General features: G+C 39.3%; 1 protein-coding gene across 3 annotated transcripts in view; it reads right to left on the reverse strand.

Annotated features, from left to right (window-relative positions):
* Positions 1-20,987, reverse strand: part of LOC138700841 (uncharacterized) — an 80,884-nt gene that overhangs the window by 16,350 nt on the left and 43,547 nt on the right. For all 3 annotated transcript variants that reach the window (XM_069827189.1, XM_069827188.1, XM_069827185.1), the window contains 7 exons: positions 12,959-13,086; positions 11,767-12,879; positions 10,172-10,295; positions 8,197-8,327; positions 7,977-8,123; positions 3,858-4,802; positions 1,513-1,855 (listed from right to left, as the gene is read on the reverse strand). In XM_069827189.1, the coding sequence (XP_069683290.1) occupies positions 1,513-1,855; positions 3,858-4,802; positions 7,977-8,123; positions 8,197-8,327; positions 10,172-10,295; positions 11,767-12,879; positions 12,959-13,086 (2,931 nt within the window). The remainder of the gene's footprint in view (positions 1-1,512; positions 1,856-3,857; positions 4,803-7,976; positions 8,124-8,196; positions 8,328-10,171; positions 10,296-11,766; positions 12,880-12,958; positions 13,087-20,987) is intronic.

Here is a 20,987-nt window from a genome sequence, read left to right on the forward strand (position 1 = left end):
ACTCTGTGAAGAGATTTATTAAATCTACATACTTAGACTTCAACAAACAAAATTTGATAACTTAATCCCAAGGGAAAAAATGGAACTCTCTGCATCAAAATCCACAGTTAATTCCCGATTTATCACGAAAATCGTCTGTAGCTGCATTTAGATTGGCAACAGGCCATGATTGTTTGGCCAAACACCTGCATAGAATTGGAATATATCAGTCCCCTAACTGTCCATTGCGCAACTCAAACCAAGAAATGGATTCGGAACACCTCAAAATCTGTGCTTCAGTGGCTGGTCATGATAATATCTTTGAAAAATACTGGAGTGCAAGAGGTCAAATGACTTTATTGTCAAACGCCTGGCATTAGAAAACAACAACATAAATACAGTTAGCATAATTAAAACCTCTAAGAAGCAGGTGACTGGACACTTACAGAGAAAAGAAGATGGGCCATGCCGTAAAGCTACTTCAACAGGCTGTAGCACCAGTAATGCACTGGATGGTGCAGAGGACAATAATTTGTTGTATCAGGAGGACTCACGTTGTGATTTAGGAGAAGTTTCAAGTAACTCTTCATGTAGCTCTGCAGATGAATTTCTGGGTTTCGGCGAAGAAGATTAAAAGGCATTCTTTCCTAGTTAGATTAGATATTTGATAAAGTAGACTTTACATTTGAAATACTTTAAATTCATTGAGCTTCCCCCCCCCCCCCAAAGGGGGAGGTGCATCTTATATGCCAGCAAATACAATAAATCTCTACCTGCAACAGAATGTGTACCAGTTACCCAATGCAACATTAATGGTACAAGAAAATATAATTTATGCAAATTGATTTAGCAATCTGGCGGTATGTTAATTGTCATGGCGACCAAACAAAATCGACAAGGATCCAATTTAATTCAGAATACAAATACAAGCCTACCCTTTACATCCATCAAAAGACTAATTAAAAATAAATATAAAATCAAGCAAAACCAAGCACTATGTACCAAAGCCAAAGATAAAAAATGGAGCATTTTAATAAAAAAAAAAAAAAAAAAAAAAAAAATTATTCCAGAAATCCCACGTAAATCTGCAGTAGCAAAATTCAGACTGCTTACAGAACACGATTATTTGGCCAAACACTTTAATAAAATAGGAATTTACACAAATCCAAATTGCCCTCTATGCAACAAAGAAGAAGAAATGACTGAAGATCATCTCATAACCTGTGAAGTTCTACCTGATGGATCCACCACAGAGAAATATTGGAGAGCAAGAACGCTAATGGCTTCGTTGCCAAAGCCCGGCATTAGATAACAACAACAACAACAACAGTTAAGAGTAGATGTTTCCATCATCATAAAACTGCCAGACACATTCTCCGGCTGCCTGAACTTCATAGCTCATTTGTCTGCAGTCTTAACGAGATATCTGTTGGGAGGACAATACTTTCTTCTGTCAGGAAGACGAAGAGTTTGTATATTAGTAATCTACTGTGATTTCTTATAATTTAACCTGTATGTTCATTTAAGACTGACCTGAGGGCGTCTCGGACTTGGCAGCAGCAGCGGCCACGCTCATCTGGGAGCTGGCAGCCAGGTTGGCCATCTTGTCGAACATCATCTCGTTGGTCTGCAGGCACGGCACCGGGTTGACAGGCGCATTGTTGGGCGGCACGCTGGCGGTGTGCAGGTGCAGGTGGCGCACCATGTTGCTGCGCACCTTGGTGGCATAAGAGCACGTGGAGCAGCTCACTGGCCGCGTGTAGATGGCCTGGCGGGGCAGCAGCTCCACCTCCTCTGGGAGGAACACAGTCTTGCTGCGTGCGTCCTGCATGTCCTTACTCATGCCCTTACCTCCACGTCCTCCTTTACCCTTGTCCTGCAAGTAATGCAGTGGCACACCATTAGGATGTTCCTTTTCCTCTCCTACCATATCTCATCAAGTCGCAATGCCACACACAAAAGAAACACTCACGGACATGACAATAACTGTAGCAATATTTCACACAGGCTGCCAACAAGAACATTTGCAACTGCAATCTTAGAACTGTGAGCTTTGCATGTCATGCGAAAGTGTGAGGAAACAGTCACACATGTAGTGTGTGTGTTCACAGTTGCTTGGCACACGACTTTGGCAGAAAACATTCGTATTATAGAAAACATTCAGTTCAATGCGTCTGTCTTACTAGTACAATCAATCAATCAATCAATCAATCAATCAATGAAGGAATCGTCACTGTGCAAACCAAAATTGTAAGTGAAAGATACCAACTACACTTGCGTGGCTACCCAGTAATTACTACACAAACTACGGAGTAACACATCCTTTCTCCTCATAGGTTTCCTTAAGTGTCCACCGTGGCAGTTAGTTTATGCAGCACGATATTTAGCTGGTAGTTGAGCAGTTAGCGTTGTAATGCCGTACTCTGTGCAACAAAAGGTTTGCAGAGTGGAAATCCGTGTACAAATTGGCTCCTTTACAGAAATATGGGAATTCTTTTTTATGATGCTTCCTAATGTTGACATCTCAGATAAGAGTAGTATTTAGGGTTTGGTTGCAAACTGGAGACAATAGATTCTGTTGTAAATGCATCCTTCTGTTAAGACTCCAGGAGCAATGGAATTGTGACAACAAATTGCAGTCAAATTAACGGCTCGTTTCTGTCTACTCCATTCTCTGTTGTGTGACATTTGTGATGCAGCAAAACATCTGAATTATTGTGAATGACTACGTATTTAGTAGGACTGCAGATGGTAATCCCAACCCACTGCTTCATTTCATTTCATGAGATTTGGTTCCATCTTAGTAGTCACTTGAATTTTCAGAAAGACTACAATGATTTGCCGCCGAAAATCAGGGTGAGCTGGCAATGGACTCACTAGTCCAATATTTTTCACAGTCAGATTTTTTTAGAATGTCTTCTCTCAGAAGAACACAAGCAAACACCCCTGCTTTCAAAAGGATGGTTCTGGGAAATTAGGGCCATGTTCATAGATTGTGTGGTGATTAAGATATGCTATAATGCAGAACAATGTAAGAGCACACTCAAAATGCATCACATGACTCACCACAGTGTTATTTTTATTTAAATATGCTCCACTACTTCTTTCATCCAATCTGACTTGTCAATTCATGACACAGTTCTTCACAGCAAGTAGCTTTTGTTTATTGCTCGAAAAAAGAAACTGAATTTTCATCTTAATGCCTCATCAATACAAGTAACTACATCACTACAAAGTGAAAGTGTTTCATAAGGCTGGTTTTTGTTTCCAATCAAGTGGTATTCTTTTCGGTGGCTTATGAATATACACAACATAGTTCATACTGAGAATGTATTCATATTCAAAATACCAAAATATAAAAAAAGTGGAGAAATAAAGTTTTTAACATCAGGGGGGTTTTTATAAATTTTTGTGACAACAGAACGAAACATTAACGACGTAAATAAAGACTGTTGGCAACCAAAGCTAGTGCTGCCTAAGTGCGTGTAATATTATTTATGGGCCTACACATAAGTTACAAACATAAATATCTACAATAGAAAAAATATCTGAAGACATTCATTAAAATTTGCCCTGAAGCTTGTCCTTTGGAAACTATTTGGTAGCCCAGACAGATGTCCATCTCAAATCATCATGCTTGTGTTTCTGGGTAAGGTAAAGGATCCCCTCTGAACACCATGAAGATGCAATGGGGGGCACAAAGAAAGAACTCCATGATTTCATGACCTTGGCACTAGCACGAGTACCATACTCCAACATCCTTCACCCCACTCCCCCCCCCCCCCAGCACTCCATTTGACAGGAGGCCAACCAGCTAGAAACCAATGGAAGACATATCAAATCACAGTACAGCCTTGTGCTGCCATCTTCTTTCTCACCTTGGGGAACACGACGAACATGTCAGTCTCTGGATCGGACATCAGCGGGTTGAGGGGCACGACACGCGTGCTGTTGATGCGATGCCTCTGCTTGAGGTGCTTGGCCACCTGCTGGGGCACGGGTGCGCGGAAGTTGCAGAGTGCGCAGCTGAAGCGTCTGGTGCCGTGCGTGCGCAAGTGCTCCAGCAGCGAGGAGGCGTACTTGAACTGCTTGTGGCAGTGCTTGCAGGCCAGGCAGGCCGAGGCGCGCGCCAGGTCGCACACCAGCAGGTGGTCCTTGAGCTGCGACGAGTCCTCCGCCGTGAACGAGCACGCGGCATAGCCGCAGCGGTACAGCATGGCGCCTGTCAGACCGGTGTCCTCCTCGTCTGCTGCCGCCTCACTCTGGGAAGAGTCTTCCGGCTGCAACGGCTCCATGCTCAAGGGGTCCACCGCAGTCTCGATGGGGATGGGGTTGCGGTGCTTCACGGTCACCATCGGCTCCTCGAAGCCGGCCCCGGACTCGCTTTCGTCCAGCAGGAGCACGTCCGAGTCGCGCGACTCATTTAAACTAGCCGTGTTCGTCTCCACACTTGGCTGAGGTGGTTCAGGTGGTTTGCTGCCCTCTTCATCATCGATGACGACAATTTCATCCTCACTCTTCTCATTGCTGCTGTCTGCAGCGTTGGTGGACGGCTCTGGCTCTGCACTCTGGCCCGCCTCAATGTCAAGGGCATCGTTGGCTTCAGAAACTTCCTCACTAGTACCTTCAGCGGAAGCCTCCACTTCTGATGATAACGAACTGCCCTCCAACACAGAAGCAGAGAGTGATGGATCTTCAGGGGTGGCCTCCCTATCTGGAGGTGGCAGGATCAGTAAGCTGTCGTCTGAGAGGCCTTCATCGAGGTCCAGTACGTTCAGGGCATTCAGCACCTCCTCCGCATCCTGACTGCCGGACTCAGAGATCTGCAACACAAAATATGAATCATTCTGAACAAAACCTATGGACTTGACATCACTATTATTTGATTTAGCTGTGAGAATACATGCATGTATGCAGACACACACTGAGAAGGCACTGGCGACTTCCACAAGATGTTAAGATGCGAGTTTACTTTGATAAGAACAACGATGATCATGGGAGCTGCTAAGAATTTTGAGGGCATTAAACCAGTTAACTTAGATGCTCCTGGATTGTCTCTCTAACCCCTGTGAAAGGGCAAAATAACAGGCCAAGTTCTTCTAAGTCATCTTACACAAGAACTCCTCAAATTCCTACACGGAAACCCAAATTACAGTATCATTACTCGCCATGAAACAAACGTGGTCACACACTTTCTGACTGCATGTTTCATGTGTTTAGTGTTAATTAGTTTTTTCTATGATGTAATCAATCATCCTGCATTTGCAGTTAATCTCCTTGAACTATCATTTAAAAGACAGACTTTACTTAAACTGTTTGCTGTGCATCCAAATAATAAAAAAAAAAAACCTTCATTCAAAATGCACAAAGGCTCTTCAATCCTGGAAGGCAATATATCTGATTTTATTTATAAACAGAGCGATTTAAGCAGCTGAAGTTTCAAATATTCAAAACAAATTTTAATTGTTTCAAATACTGTTCTGTTCATCCCTCTTTATGTTATTGGAATATGAATAACAGTTTTATATTTTGTTTTCTTATTTGCAAAAATTGGTATTTGAAAATGATGGACTTAATGAAAACCAGAGATTCTGAATACATTATTTACGATGCATGTCAACTAATGAATAGTTCTGTTGTTAGTGAATGCCTTTTCCAACTCGTTGAAGGGAAGTTCTAAAACTTCATTCTATTAAACCCTGCATACAGAGCTGGCTTCTAAATTGTATTTCCAGTAATTCTCACAGACACACGAGAAAACAATCCAATGTTCTGAGCATTTCATTATTAATAATTTTCTTGTAAAGAATGATCCTTTGGTGGTTCTACCCAGATTTAAATTATTTGTGGAAGATACAAATATGAATTCTGCAGGTAAATTTCAGACTATTTCTGCAGAAAATTTTTAAAAAGATAAACTCGCCATTATTTTCGCTAAATAATATTAATTCTAAATTCGTGGAAATATCTACATAATGTGAAGTATTAGGCCTATTAAGACCCTACAATACAGAATCTTTCCAATCTTAAGAAAACCTTTTATGCCTTAAAATTTGTATCTGAAGAAGTTTTTGTTTGGAGGCATAATTCAGTAGAGAACACGATTAATTTATCTGAAGTAGCAATTTCTGGACACACATGGTTCATATCCAAGTTGTCTGGTCCTTATTATGTGGCCCATGAAGCTCCTGTTGTGTGACTAAAAAATTTTGAAAACAAAGGAAACAAGACGAAATTTGTTTCAACTGCAAAATATTCGAACACTCGAACATTATGGTCTCCTCCAAAAGAACTTACAATTTTACGTTGTTCAGTAATTTATAATGTGATTCTGCATTACAATATAATAGAAACTACAGTTAGCAATTGTGTGCTGTCGTCAACATATGTACAACAAAAGGTTTGGTTTTATGTTTAATTTAAGGAGTCTTACAATTAGTTTAAAATAACATACTAGCCTTCATTACAATTGAGTGTAACACATTTTGTATTTATGTCAATATTACGACCGAAATTGTATGAGCTTATAAACTATTTTGCTAGTCAACACTTGTTGACATTTCAATGTGACGGTTGCCTCAAAATTTAGTATTCATCTTGGAATACACAGTTATGACATAACCCTTGAAGTTCAAGTTGGAAATAACAATTTCATGACAACAGTTAAGTAAAGGGAAATAGAAAATTACCATATCAAGATGAGTTTAAATCAATAATTATATTCTATATAACAGATGTTATAAAAAAAAGTTAACTATTCATGTATTACGTTCTTCAGTGCACTGTCTAATTGCCTTAAAGCTTTCAAGAGCCAAAAGAAAAGTTTCAGAATAGAACTAACCAAATTTCTATATTCATACCTTCTACTCAACTGATGAATTGTTTATGCTTTTAAATTGAATTAATCTGCTTGTTTGTATCGTAAATTTTTTTAGTAACTTTGGACTTGTTCCACATCTTAAAGCTAGAATACTAATGTAAGATCTATGAAATACAATAAATGAAAATGAAATGAAAAATGTTACACAAAACACAAGAAAAATTAATCTCCTCCCTCTCGAAATAAAAAGCATGCGAAGTATATCTCATATGATCATCTCAAATGCTTTTATAAATAAAAGCACAGACTGAACGGTATGTGATCTGCTATCAGGAGTAGACAGGGGACATGTGTCATCTGCAGAAGAAACTGTGTGCAACAATGTAGTTACAGAACAATGAGACCTGGCCAGATAAGTGAATTCCCTCCCATCCCCAGATTAGCAACTTATGAGAACCATACACCATTGAATACCATTCTTTATCTTGGAAACTTGCAGCATACAAATACCAGGCAAGTTCTTAAATGTTGAAGGTGATTGTGTTTCTCATGGCTCATGAGAAATGAGTAACAAAAAAGACAGTAAATTAGTCAGCACTTCAAGACAAATGAAGAAATTGATTCTTCTATTCCATCAGCGTTAATCACATTAGTTACATCAGTATTAAAGAACAAGAAATACATGTGGCAGTTCGAAAATAAATCTTATGAAGAAAATATACTACATATGAAAAAATACTTTCATAGGAGAAAAAAGTTGAGAGAGAGAGAAGAGTATGTACAGCAATCAGTGTCATTATATCATTATGGTGAATATTAATACCGTTTATACAACTTTGTAAAGACTGGTACATTCATGTGTATCATTGACCCAAATACAATCTCCGAATAAAATTCATAAATCCATGAGTACAATAATGATGAGACAAAAAGAAGCAAAGAGAAAGAATAAAACTTCACACTATGTATCTTATTAATTTTAGGGCTAAAGAAACTATCATGTCACTTGCTGTAGCTTATAGAGCAATGCTCTGTGATCCTTTAATAGCATACTTCTTCTCATCACAAAGATCTCATATCTCTGTTTTGCTGTGTAGTTCTATCCCGCAGCTCTCAATGCAATGAATAGACTACACTTTAACAATGAGTAAGAAAATCTACGGAGAATTTGACTTACATCAGCCGAATCAGTGGCTCGGATGATGACCCTGGCCTTCTGGTTGGAGTGGAAGTTACACAGGTGGTGGTGCATCTCCTCCTTGGTGTCGGTGCCGTGCAGGCAGTACATGCACTGGTAGTAGCAGCAGGAGTGCAGCTTGTAGTGCTGAAACATGAGAACCACATCAGCTGTGTCTACCACTCCTCAACAATCATTCACGGCACTGTGTGATACTCACAGCCAGCAAGCGGTCGGGCTTGAAACTCTTGCTGCCGCAGATGTGACATGAATAGATGGCAAGCTGCGAGTGCTCCCTCTCCAGGTGGTGCACGAAGTTGTCAGTGATGTAGAACGTGGCACCACAGCTTCCTGTGAATAACAACATAATGGTCTTCCATAAAAATTCAATAGGTTTTAAAAATAGTTAATCCACCAGAATGGTAATGATATTTCATCATCACTATGCAAATCATCAGGCTATTTTTAGACTTATAACGTATAGTTTAAGTACAAATCTAATGATTATTTTACACTACGTAAGAGTCGAAGTTCTGAAGCACAATTCTCTCACGTACAGTAAAAGGCAGATATATCGAGGATTAAAATACAGTGCAGTGGAAAATAAATCGTTATTTAACAGTGAAAACGAATTCTGTGAAGTTCCACTTTTTTAGAGAACACTTTTTTTCTGTAGCATCCTACTGTATAAAAATATGCAACCCCATTCCAAATTAACACTTAAGACACCTACAGTATGTTGAGCAAATAAACATAGGTAGCTATTGCATAGGAGTAAAGGTGTTTAACTGGCAATTTTTTATTTGTATGTTTGATGACGAAGAAGTGCATTAGGTTGCCATCCCCCCCTTTCCCTCTGTGTAGTCTCCCAATACACTGTACATAAATATATTGCAATGTGAAGATGAAGTGTGTCCTGCAACAGCTGTGATGTGTCAGGCAGGCTCTTACTGTACATAACAGTCATTGAAAATGTACTTCATATCGAGGTCAGAGCGAGCACATTTTTACTGACCCTAACTCAATCCAAAAATATTTCCAATTCCTACTCAACAGACTCCACAGCTGTGTTTGCAACATCCCATGCACAAGTGTGGTTGACACGCTAATGACTCTCATTCTCAGCAGTGCTTTCTGCATATATAAGGTTGGCAGAATATCATTTAAAGAAGCATAGCCTATTCAAGTAACATAACTACTCATGCCACTTACAAGCAGCTACATATCTTGTTTTCGCAAAAACGGATTCGCAACATACTGTATGGTTTCTCAAACAAACATTTTAGGTTTCAAGCATCGATTTTTTTGCACGAATTTGTTTGAAAATAGCGTTTTTCAGAATTTTTTAAAGAAATTTTAATTCAGATTGCTAAAAAATGCATACTGATATACAACATTTTGAGTTCAATATTTAAACCATATGTCAATACATAATAATTTTGAATTTAATATCCAAACTGGATTTCGAATGACTATTTTTAAAATAATATGAGGTAAAAATAGCCTGATGTTTTGTGGTGCCTATTAGTTTATATTATTCACACACAGGATGTGAGACTGAAGTCTTACACAATATGTAACTGTAAGTATTGTTAAAATGTACAAAGACTTAAGATTCCCTTCATGAGACAGATCATAGGAATATATGCGAAAGGAACTTGAAATGAACTCTATACTAGCAGACACATTATGTCATGTCTAGGACTAGAATCCCTCATGCAATCCTGGATTACCAGCCTAGAGGCAGGAGATGAACTGGACATCCAATGAAGAGATGGGCTGAAAACTTTTGTGGATTGTAGCAATCCTTCTGGGATTATAACCTGTATGCCTGATGATGATGATGTTGTTGAAATGTGAAATAAAATTTCTTTTTGGCACAAAATAACACCGAAAATTATTAAGCAAATTTTTATACCGAAATTTAATATTTTTATTCACTGTAAAACAGGATCCATACAAATAAGCACTCTTACTTCTACTTTATTCTTTGTACTGCCTACTGTAGGAGTGAGTCACTTCGAAGTCACACAGCAATCTTGCAATAGACTTATTAGCTTATAATTCTCATCTCCTGCTCTCAAGCATCAATCAAGTGAATTTAGTTTTCCATAATGGACCCAGTAATCAAGACATGTTCCAAAGCATGTTGTGATATGTGTAGTCAGTGCAAATTACTCTGTCATAGAGCGTACCTTGTTCACAGATGTAGGGCACAATCACAGAGGAACGAGGCTTACAAAGATCCACAGGAGGGGGGAGATTCTCCAGCTGCTTGCACATCAGCACCACCACGTGCTCATTGGTGTGACTCGTGTTCTGCAAAATATTCATTCAAAATGCAATTATGTTACAAACCGGTAGGTTGTGAGTTCCATTTCTGATGGAGTCTTAATCTGTACTCAATCTCTACAGAAATGAGTACAATGGGAACTCAGGAGATTGCAGGCATGGGCAGTGCAGTCCTTACAAATAATAGTTCGGCAATTGCTTCACTATATATTGTCGCTATACCAATGTCCACTGAGACTCAAGTCAGTCAACTAAACTTAATGCAAGCAATACTAAACGTTCAAGAATTAAACTCCTTGTTGTTAACTAGTGCTGAGTTTTGACAATGAACCCAGCAACTCCAATATTTCTCACAGAGCAAAGGGCTGGACATTGCTGAAAATGATTGTGATCCATTTCTTCCTGAAGACTGCACTATGGACAAAGTGATGAAGAAATAATTCCAATTTTGTTCTAATGTTTCAACAAACAGTCATGACTTGTGAGTAATCGAAAGGATGCAACTGCACTTTCCTTGGATACTCAAGAATTACATTTTGTTGTATAATGACACATTCCCATTTTTTATTACTTGAAATTTTGTGGACATGGCGTGATATAAAGTTGACTTGAGGTTTGTAAGATATTACATTCCTTCTTAGCAGTGGCGTATACTGGTTAAAGGGTTTGGGCTACGGCTGACCCTATTATTACACAAAATATATCTAACAATTACTTTAATTTTAATTACTATGGTAAAACTAATAATACAAAATTATTACATTATGTTATATTATAAACTTTTTCTTTTGTAATTTCCTTGGGCTACCACCGGTAGCCCGCAAAATACGCCCCTGCTTCTTAGCAAGGCAAACAACAACTTCATTACCAGGTAATCCACAGTGTGCCTATTCTTTTGTTAAGCTTCATCAGATGGTGCATTATTCGTACACACAGTTGAAGGACATACCGATGTGAAATTATGACAACTACACAGCTAATCACAACATTACCTGTCTTCTACCAGTACTGGGCAACAGACATGGCCAGCACACCTACTGCTACTCAGTGCAGACTGACTCGTGAGGGACTTCCAAGACCTGCATTGGAATAGCTCTGCCTTGTAGCACAAGTTGCTACAGGTCAAGTGAACTGGATGCTTCTCTCAAGGCCGAAATTTTATAACACTATCTGCCAATTACAGACCTCGATCTACCAACACATTCATTATGGAACAATGTAATGAAACTTCTCGTAACGGCATGTTATTAGCATTGTTAATGATATGGAACTAGGACAATGCCAGTTCCTTGTTATCTTTCTGGCTAAAGAAGATCTAGTTCTACTTTATTTTTGTAAATGTTTATTAAAACAATAAAAAAAACTGGTATTAGTACATTAAAAATAAATGCTGTTGATTGCATTGCTATGTTTGAAACTGTCAGCAAAGCCAATAACAGTTGCAGATATAATGAAATGCCTCTTCCAATGGTATAAGCCTGTACCTAATTGCACGCACCTGATGCAGGACAATGTATGACTTGGTGACGGCGCGGTAGAAGCAGTAGGCACACTGGTAGAGACAGTGGCCATGCTCTGTCTGGAGATGCTCCAGAACACCGCCCAGTGACGTCTGCATGGCACAGCAATAAGCGCACTGTTGCCAGTCTGACATCTTCAGCATGGCGGACCGGCCCCTCTTCTTCTTCTCCGCCCCAGCGCCGTGCCCCAGCTGGGCCTCGTGCTCGGAGTAGTGAAGAGTGTAGCTTTCCACTCTGTCCGTCGTGTACGAGCAGAAGCGTGCCATGCACTTGTACAGGTGGCGCAGCTTGGCAGGCTTGATCATCTCCTGGTACACCAGCGGCACTTTTGACGCCTTGGCATATGATGGCGCTACTGCGGACTTGTGTGGCAGCTTGTTCTTGGACAGCAGCTTGCTGCTCTTTGGCGAAGCCGGTCGACAGCCGGAGACGCCACCTGTTGATGCTGGTTTATCCGTCAGGGCCACGTCCTCAGCAGTTGGAGGGGAGGGTGAGGGCGCGGGCGTGGGCGTGGGCTCTGCCAGGGACGACGCGTTTTTAGCACCCACCGCACTGGCTGCCTGCTTCTTAGGGGCAATAACAATGGGCATCTTGGACGTCACCTGGTTGTCCTTGATCTCCACCCGGATGAACGTGCCCTTGGGCAGCCCCTTGGGACGCATGTTGGCCGGCAGCACCTGGTTGCACCACACGCCCCCTCCACTCAGCATCCTGTCCTTGGCTACCGTCATCTTTGACGATGTGGGTCTGGTGATCTGGGCCAGTCCCACCAGCGAATGTGGGATGTTGGTGGACTTGGGTGCCACCTCGGTGTGCGTCAGTCCCGACAGCTTCACAGGCGACAGCTGCACGTTGCTCAGACGCACGGGCTGCATCGAAGGCAGAATTGTAATGGTGGATGCCTTGGGCAACGGCGTGAGTGGAATCATGCGCACGGGACCCTTGCCCCGGAACATCCCAACTGAAGAGGCCCGCAGCATGGGCACTGCACCTGCTGATGTAGGGGTGTACAGAGCCGCATCACACTTCTGGGGCGAACTGGAGTTGGACGCATTCTGGGGCTCTTCCACTGCCTTGAGAATCTCGTGCACCTGCAAAGTCAGTTGTGCACTGTTTATTGTGGGAAGAAACAATAAACGAATATCACCTTCTAGAAATGATGAGACTTACATCATCTGTTGCCATCGCATCTGGGTTCAGACTGACAACACTCTCGATCCTCAGGAAGGGCAGACCGTCGTCAGCACTGCCCTCGTCCTCCACATTAGTGTCACTTGCTGGTGGAGCCTCTTCTGCAACTAAGCATCGCCACCATTAACATTGTCAGGTTACAAACTACAGCAGTTCTAAAATGCTGGGAACAAGTCAGAGTATAAATTCTGTACAATACAGAAAATGGAAAACGAAATTCTTAAACAACAAAAATAAAAATATCACATGTAACATAAATTGGCACTCGAAGTATAGTCTGAATTTGGGAAGCATTTCTCTTTTTCAGTATCCATGTCCAGTTTGGTTGGGCTGAGCTGCATTAAAGAGAGCTGACAACTTTGTTAAAAACGTAGATTAGACGCAGCTATAGCAAAAAAGATTTAAATGACACTACAGCAAATTTATTTATAATTTTTTATCCATGCTATTCAAAGCACATTACAAGAAAACACTTTGTCTAGAATTTTCATGACATTCTTCTCTTTTACTCCAATTTTCCTGGCTGCTCAACCACTGTTTTAGACAATGACGTAAATCAGTACTTTACTATACATCAGTCTCCTTTTCATTGCTGCATTTGAATCATTAAAAATGTTTGCAGCAACCTGAAAATTCATAATTCTTTTCCATTTTGTTAATAGATTTTTCATGCATTTTCTCAAAAACTTTAAAGGGTGATTCAGAGGTTGTACTGAAAGCGAGAGGTTACAAAGGGGAAGGAAGTAACAATTTTACACCTGGAACTCTTGGTGTAGGAAGTATGAGCCTGTGAACGTCATGATGGACAAAATGCCGATCAAGTAATACCGGTATTTTTTTTTAATGGCAGAGCCCTTAACTTGTCGTTATGCAGCCTGACTTCCCGGGTGCCAAGAAGCAAAGACCACTTACTTCGTCACTTGGTGATAATGGAGAATTGGGATGTCACAGCAGAACTGGAGTATCCGGAGAAAGCCCAACACAAGTTATAAATTGTAAACGAGGCTTTCGATATGCAAGCAATCAAGAGGCACCAAATCGGGAAAGCAGGCTGGCTATTCACTCGACCTTCCTCTTATTATCCTATGCCGTTCCGTTCTGTTGGATCCACATCTGCACATTTTCTAACAGCTCTGGAACAACTTGCTGTAAAAGGTTGTAAATCTTCCCATTGAACTGTGGTGGTGCAAGGTGCGAGATATTACTGCATCAGCAATGCAGGCTTGTGCCGACTGAGGATTACTCAACAGGCCACAGGTTCCTATTCGTATAACTCTTCTGCTTACAGCACAACTTTTTGAATCACCGATGTACAAGACAGTGACAGGGGACACCTCCTTCCAAAGAATATAGTAAGAAATTATATCTCTGACTTACATCCCTAGCAGTAACAAGATGTAATTCTATCATCTCTAGTTTTGCATTATGAAATGAATATTTTTCTATTTTGTAATTAGTACGAGTTATACATACATAAAAAATGAACAGAGAATTTCATGTTGATTATAATTATAAGTGATTACACTTCTTAATCAGGATCTTAGGCTTTGAGTTAATATTCTTCACGCTGCTAAACAGAGTGAAATCTGGTGATAATTCAGGAGGTGGAATCCTAACAACAATTTCTATGTACTGATCTTAGTTGAGGCAATTGTAAGCAGGCACAGACGACTTAAGCAGAACACACTCATTGGAATCAGCCAATAAGCAGAGCTGCCTTGTGGCTGGAATACAATTCTCACCACACGTCTTTGCACTACTTGCAGTTAGCACTCTGTGTGAGATTGCTACACGTTCCAGAGAACACCAACATTCTTCACCCTCCATTCATACTTATTCTGCAATTATGTATGACTACATCCAAACCAAGTGTTGTTTTTTTTAGTATGTTATTTTACGACGCTTTATCAACATCTTAGGTTATTTAGCATTTGAATGGGATGAAGGTGATGTTGGTGAAATGAGACCTGGGTCCAGCACCGAAAGTTACCCAGCATTTGCACACATTGGGTTGAGGGAAAACCCTGGAAAAAACCTCAACCAGGTAACTTGCCCCAACCAGGAATCGAACTCGGGCCACCTGGTTTCGCGGCCAGATGCGCTAACTGTTACTTCACAGGTGTGGACTACCAAGTGTTGTTGGCTTAAACAAATTCAATTAAGGCAAAATGAATTTGAAAATAAAGCACTACGAACTATTACTTTCTAATTGCTGATCACAGAAATTCAGGTTATTTCGGATGGAAATCGGGGAACTTCAAATGATATCTAGCAGGATCGGTCAGAAACTGTTCGACTATACTGGACTCATGTCCTACTATGGGAAGAAAGTACTCTTACGCATGGACAGGACACACAGAAGTACTCTTAAGTATGGCCAGGACACACAGAAGTACTCTTAAGTATGGACAGGACACACAGACTCAAAGAAAAATAATATGGGTATTCCATCATATCCTGGGACTACTGCATCATCAAGACTGACAGGTGTCGTCACACTAACCAGTAGTGGAATTTTGCAACAAATACCAGCATTTTTGTTCCCTTATAAGAATTGCTTTGAAGGTATGTTACAGAAACGAATAGCTTTAAATACAATGTTCTCCTGCAAGATTTTCTTTCTTCCTAAAAACAACTCCTCAGGGAATGATTTAACAATCACAGAGGCAAATGGAATGGACATGTAAACAGGATGAGCAGTTCTAAATTACCATAGAAGGTTTAGCAATGTAAACCCTGTGACAAGAAAAACCTAGGAAGCCCTCCTAAACACTGCAGCATTTAGATGTAGTTGCTATGGGCAGGAAGAATGTTGTTAGTAATGAATCATGACAATCAGCTACACAATATCCACAGATATCTGCAGGGTTGAAAATTGCACAGAAATTGTTATAATATTAAGTATAGTTAGAAATGCTCACATATCATTATCATCATTTCTATTTTTAGGTACTACTAGATGGCACCATCAGAGTTGCAACTTAAAATAAGAATTATATACAAATAACACAATGACTATATTCAAAATCTTGCCGTGAAATGTCGAACAGATTAAAACCTAATATCGAAGATAACAATAATGTTAATTGATTGTTATAAAAGAAATCTTACTTTTGCCTCTAACCCAGAAGGCACACTCTAGAATTTCTCAGTCTGAAAACCCAATCCTCATTGACCTGCTATGAACCCGTGACAGTTAATCCAGGGACAAGCATGATGCCCAACAGGATTCCTTTACAGGGGCGTATTTTGCGGACTACCGGGGCTACCGGCGGTAGCCCAAGGAAATTACAAAACAAAAAGTTTATAATATAACATAATGTAATAATTTTGTATTACCGTATTAGTTTTACCACAGTAATTAAAATTAAAGTAATTGTTAGATTTATATGCGCTCTCTGCTCTCGAAAGAAACAAGTTGTCAAGGCGGCATCACTGGAGAAACCGCTGCTACGAAGGGTAGCCTGTGACCGTTCCGCTCACGTTGCACAACTCCCCGTCCCCCCGCTCCCTCCTGTTTCCATCGTGCACTGTAGGTGAGTAAGTTGCCGCTCTCGTGATCGGTTTCTTGGAAGGCGCGAAGCAACAATATGCTTAGTACGCTAGCTCATTAATGTGATTGTGTTCTTGCAGTGCAGTATTTTAAATTTGTGATTTGTTCGAGTGTCTAAGAGTTATATTAATTGTGAATTATTAAGTTTTTAATTTCCCAATTAAGTGATATTGTGAAAAATATGGCAGAACAAGTTTCTGGAGAGGTTTGTGTTGAAAATGACTGTGTAATAGAAGGTTTATTAAAAGTGCCTTTTAACCGTCGTACATACAACGAGAAAGTTGAAATTGTGAAAATGGAAAGACCAACTCCTGAGTTAAATTTGTCCATGGACGTAAAAGAAAAACAGCGTGAGTACACACGCCATTTCACTTCAACATCATATGGTAAGTGGAATTGGTTGTGTGGTAGTTCTAAACTGTCTAAACTATTTTGCTGCCCATGTTTGTTATTTAGCCGCGAAACTAATGTGTGGTCAAAAGAGGGGTTTTCTAATATGAACTCCCTTCGAACGGCAGTCCTAAAACACGACAAATCAAAAGCTCATATTTATAGTAGCATGAACTTTGCAAACTTTGGGAAGACAAGAATTGATTTACAGCTAGATAAGCAAAAAGTTCTACACATCAACCAACACAATGCTCTTGTGAAAAAAAATCGGGAGATTTTACTGCGTCTTATTAACACAGTCTGCTTTCTAGGAAAACAAGAAATGGCTTTTCGGGGTCATAATGAGAGTGTGGAATCAGACAATAGAGGAAATTATATTGAATATTTAAGTTCCTTAAGTGAATTTGACCATTTACTGGCCAATCATCTTGAGAGTTCAACAGTATTCCGTGGTACTTCTCCCGCAATCCAGAATGACTTAATATTTGCTATAAGTGGGGTTATGATAAAGAACATAAAATCTGAAATAGAAGAAGCACCTTTTGTGGCCATTGTTGTTGATGAAACAAGTGACTGCTCTAATCAGAGTCAATTGTCCACTGTTTTAAGATACGTCGACAGTACTGCCAATGTTCAAGAACGGTTTATAGGATTCACAAATGTCAGTTCGGGCAAAACTGCTGCTGCTTTGTTTCAGCATGTGGAAGGTGTTATAGCAGAATACAATGTCGGCAATAAGTTAATTGCACAGACATACGATGGTGCTTCAGTTATGGCAGGAAATATTAATGGCTTAAAAACAAAAGTTCAAGAAAAGTATCCTCAAGCACTATTTGTCCATTGTTACAGCCATGTTCTCAATTTAGTTTTGCAACAAACTACTTTATCCATTCCAGAATGCCGCATTTTTTTCAAAACACTGTCGGGTTTAGCTGCATTTTTCTCATCATCTCCTAAAAGATCAGAAAAACTCAAGGAATTTATGAAAAAGAAACTCCCAAAAGTAGCACCAACTAGATGGAATTTTACATCTAGGCTTGTAAATACAGTAAAGTAATACAGAGAACAACTGACTGCTTTATTTGAAAATATCATTTGTAATGACTCTGAAGAAAACTGGGTTGATGATGTAATTGTGCAGGCTCAAGGATATTTGTATTTTTTCACACAGTTTCAGAATATATTTCTTCTTGAAGTCTATGCTAGAGTGTTCGCACATACACATGTGCTCTACAATATTCTTCAGACAAAAAGTCTAGACATAGCATACTGCTTGCAAGAGATATCAAAGTTAAAACATACTATATCCGAGTTCAGACGTAGTGGGTTTCCGTCCATATGGAGTAATATGGAAAATGAAAATTCTTCAGACAATACAATGGAACCACCATTAAAGCGAAGAAAAGGAGATGATGAATTGAAATACAGGCAGCTGTACTACAGCATACTATATCGTATGCACATGGAAATTACTGACAGATTTTCTGATTATGGAAAGCTTCAGTTCACACATCTTCTAGATTCTCAAAAATTTTCTGCTTATAGAGAAAACTTCCCGAATGAAGCACTAAACAAATTATTTCAGTCCTATAACAGTCACTTTGATCAAGTACGTTTGAAAAATGAATTAAGTGTAATATATTCAGCAGAGGTCTTTGATTTTTCGAACAAACCTATCCATGAAATATTATCTGTCATATATGAAAACCAGCTGAACCAAGTTATTCCTGAAGTCCTTAAATTGGCAACATTAATTGTGACAATACCAGCTACGTCAGCATCGGTAGAAAGAACATTTTCTGCGTTGAAGAGAATAAAATCCTACTGTAGATCAACTCATACACAAGAACGTTTATCCGGCTTGGCACTGATGGCGATTGAAAAGTCATTTCTACAGAAACTTCGCAAGCGGCCCAACTGTAATTTCAATGACGAAGTCATCAAAGTATTTTCGTCCCAATCAAGATGTCTGGAATTCACATATAAATAGGTAAGGAATTTTATTATAGGGTTTTTAAAATATATTTTGTGTAATAATAGGGTCAGTGGTAGCCCAGACCCTTAAACCAGTATACGCCACTGTTCCTTTAAGATGTGTCTTTGTCACAACTCTTTTCAATATTGTTAGAGTTGCTGCAGAATGTCCGATATCTTTCATAGTCTTTGATATTATCATTGAGTTAAACAGGGTGTCTACTGTTTCTGGATTTCCTTAGTTAAATTTATGACTGCCCTGGGGCATGGGCAGACAGGGGTTACTGCTAGAGACTCACAATTTAAAGCCTTGGGTTTTGGGATCCCATTATTTCCAACTTTTACAAGCATTCTAATGAATTTTTATACAAGGGTTCAGAATGGTTTGTCCACGATAGCATCACTCTAAAAATGGGAAGAGAATAAAAATGCATTTTTCATTTCTTTAGAAAATTAACTCCCACCTCAAAGTATATTAAAATAAAAGCCATGTCAGTACAATTACTTTTTATTAATTTGTCCATTATTATTGCATACACGCCAGCTGTACTACTTGTAAGGATACTTACTCATTCTTACATTTATTTAATCATCACACAATTATATTAACATACAAATTTTTTTCACTGGTAACATCCTAAATGTTTATAAATTTTTAAGGCAATATAAAATAAGTTTTCATGAAAGTAATGTTAAATTTATTATTTCAGCATCTGAAACCTTAGCTTCTTCTTTTGCTTTTTCTGTTCTTTTTTAAGGTGAAGCATTTTTCACAGCTAATATCAGTAACTTTGTAATGTTCAGTAATCTACCTAATGACTGTATTGCACTGAACACACTTCTGCAACAATTGTACCTTCTTCTAAGTTTCCTACCACAAGTTCTTTGTTGATACAGAATCCTCGTTCAAATACAGCATTGCCATGAAACAAGCACAACAGCTTCTGCAAGAATTTAATGAGATCACTGTCAGAGCTTTACAGTAAATCAAGTTCGTCCTCATTTGGCTGAACAGTTTCAGTTGTTCTTCAGAAGATTCACAAAATCGCAAATATTCTCTTCACAACATCAGCTACTGACGCAATCTTTTTTGTGTGTGTGTGTGTGTGTGGGGGGGGGGGCACACACTGTTCCAATGCAACTGTACGTCAACACTCTCTCTAAATGGAAATCTACATAACTTCAGACATACACATTAAGCAACTTTTACAATCTTTAATTTCAGTGGAATCTTCCACACTTTTTTCAGAAATACACTCTGCAAAATACTTCTGCAATCATTTTTGAAAATGAGAACATCCCTTTCCTCAATGGTTTTGCTAGCCGTAGCACCACCAAATCCAATATCTATATAGGAAGATGTTTTAAGGTTACAACATCAATGGAAAGCCAGTTTGGCAGGATTTGTTGCCTGATCAATTACATCTTTCTTTTGAGGGCAAAGAACAGCCATTCGAATGATAACTAGTTCAACTGGCAATTACATAAGAAAATCAAGTTTTGCACAGAGAAGGTTGTCTTCTAGATTATGATAATTTTTTTTTTTTTTTTTAAGTTTCTGGTGGTCTTTTGTATACTTCAGTTATCAGTTCAATCACTACAGTGTTGCCAACCCACCTCAAGGAACAAAACATCATATTCAAGAAAGCTCCTCTCCTTTAAGGAAAATCTTTCATGAAGTACCAGATGGATCTAAGAAACTCGTGTAATGTGCACAGTCTTCACTGCTCCATGCAGAGAACAGGTACCACAATTGAACATTCCTGTTTAATCATCTCCTTCATCAAATAGAGAATTTTGCAAGTCATGCAACATCTTCAGGTTGACATTTGGGTCTTCCATAGAAATTTTAATTAAGCCAGATGTGGCAGAATTAAAAAACACGAATGTTAAACATCTTGACACAAGATCAACTGCGTAGAGCCACCAAGTGGATCTGTTCTTTTGAATGACTTTGTTTACTACCTTCACTGGCTTGATTCGTTAGAAAATCCTGGAAGGTTTGTAAACAGTTGCACATCCTTGTTGTAGCTGATCATACTATCAGGAAACTTTATAGTTAATAAAATGAGTCTGTTGTCTCTCTACAGG

Source organism: Periplaneta americana, chromosome 6 (genome assembly GCF_040183065.1).
Source record: "Periplaneta americana isolate PAMFEO1 chromosome 6, P.americana_PAMFEO1_priV1, whole genome shotgun sequence".
Taxonomy (NCBI): domain Eukaryota; kingdom Metazoa; phylum Arthropoda; class Insecta; order Blattodea; family Blattidae; genus Periplaneta; species Periplaneta americana.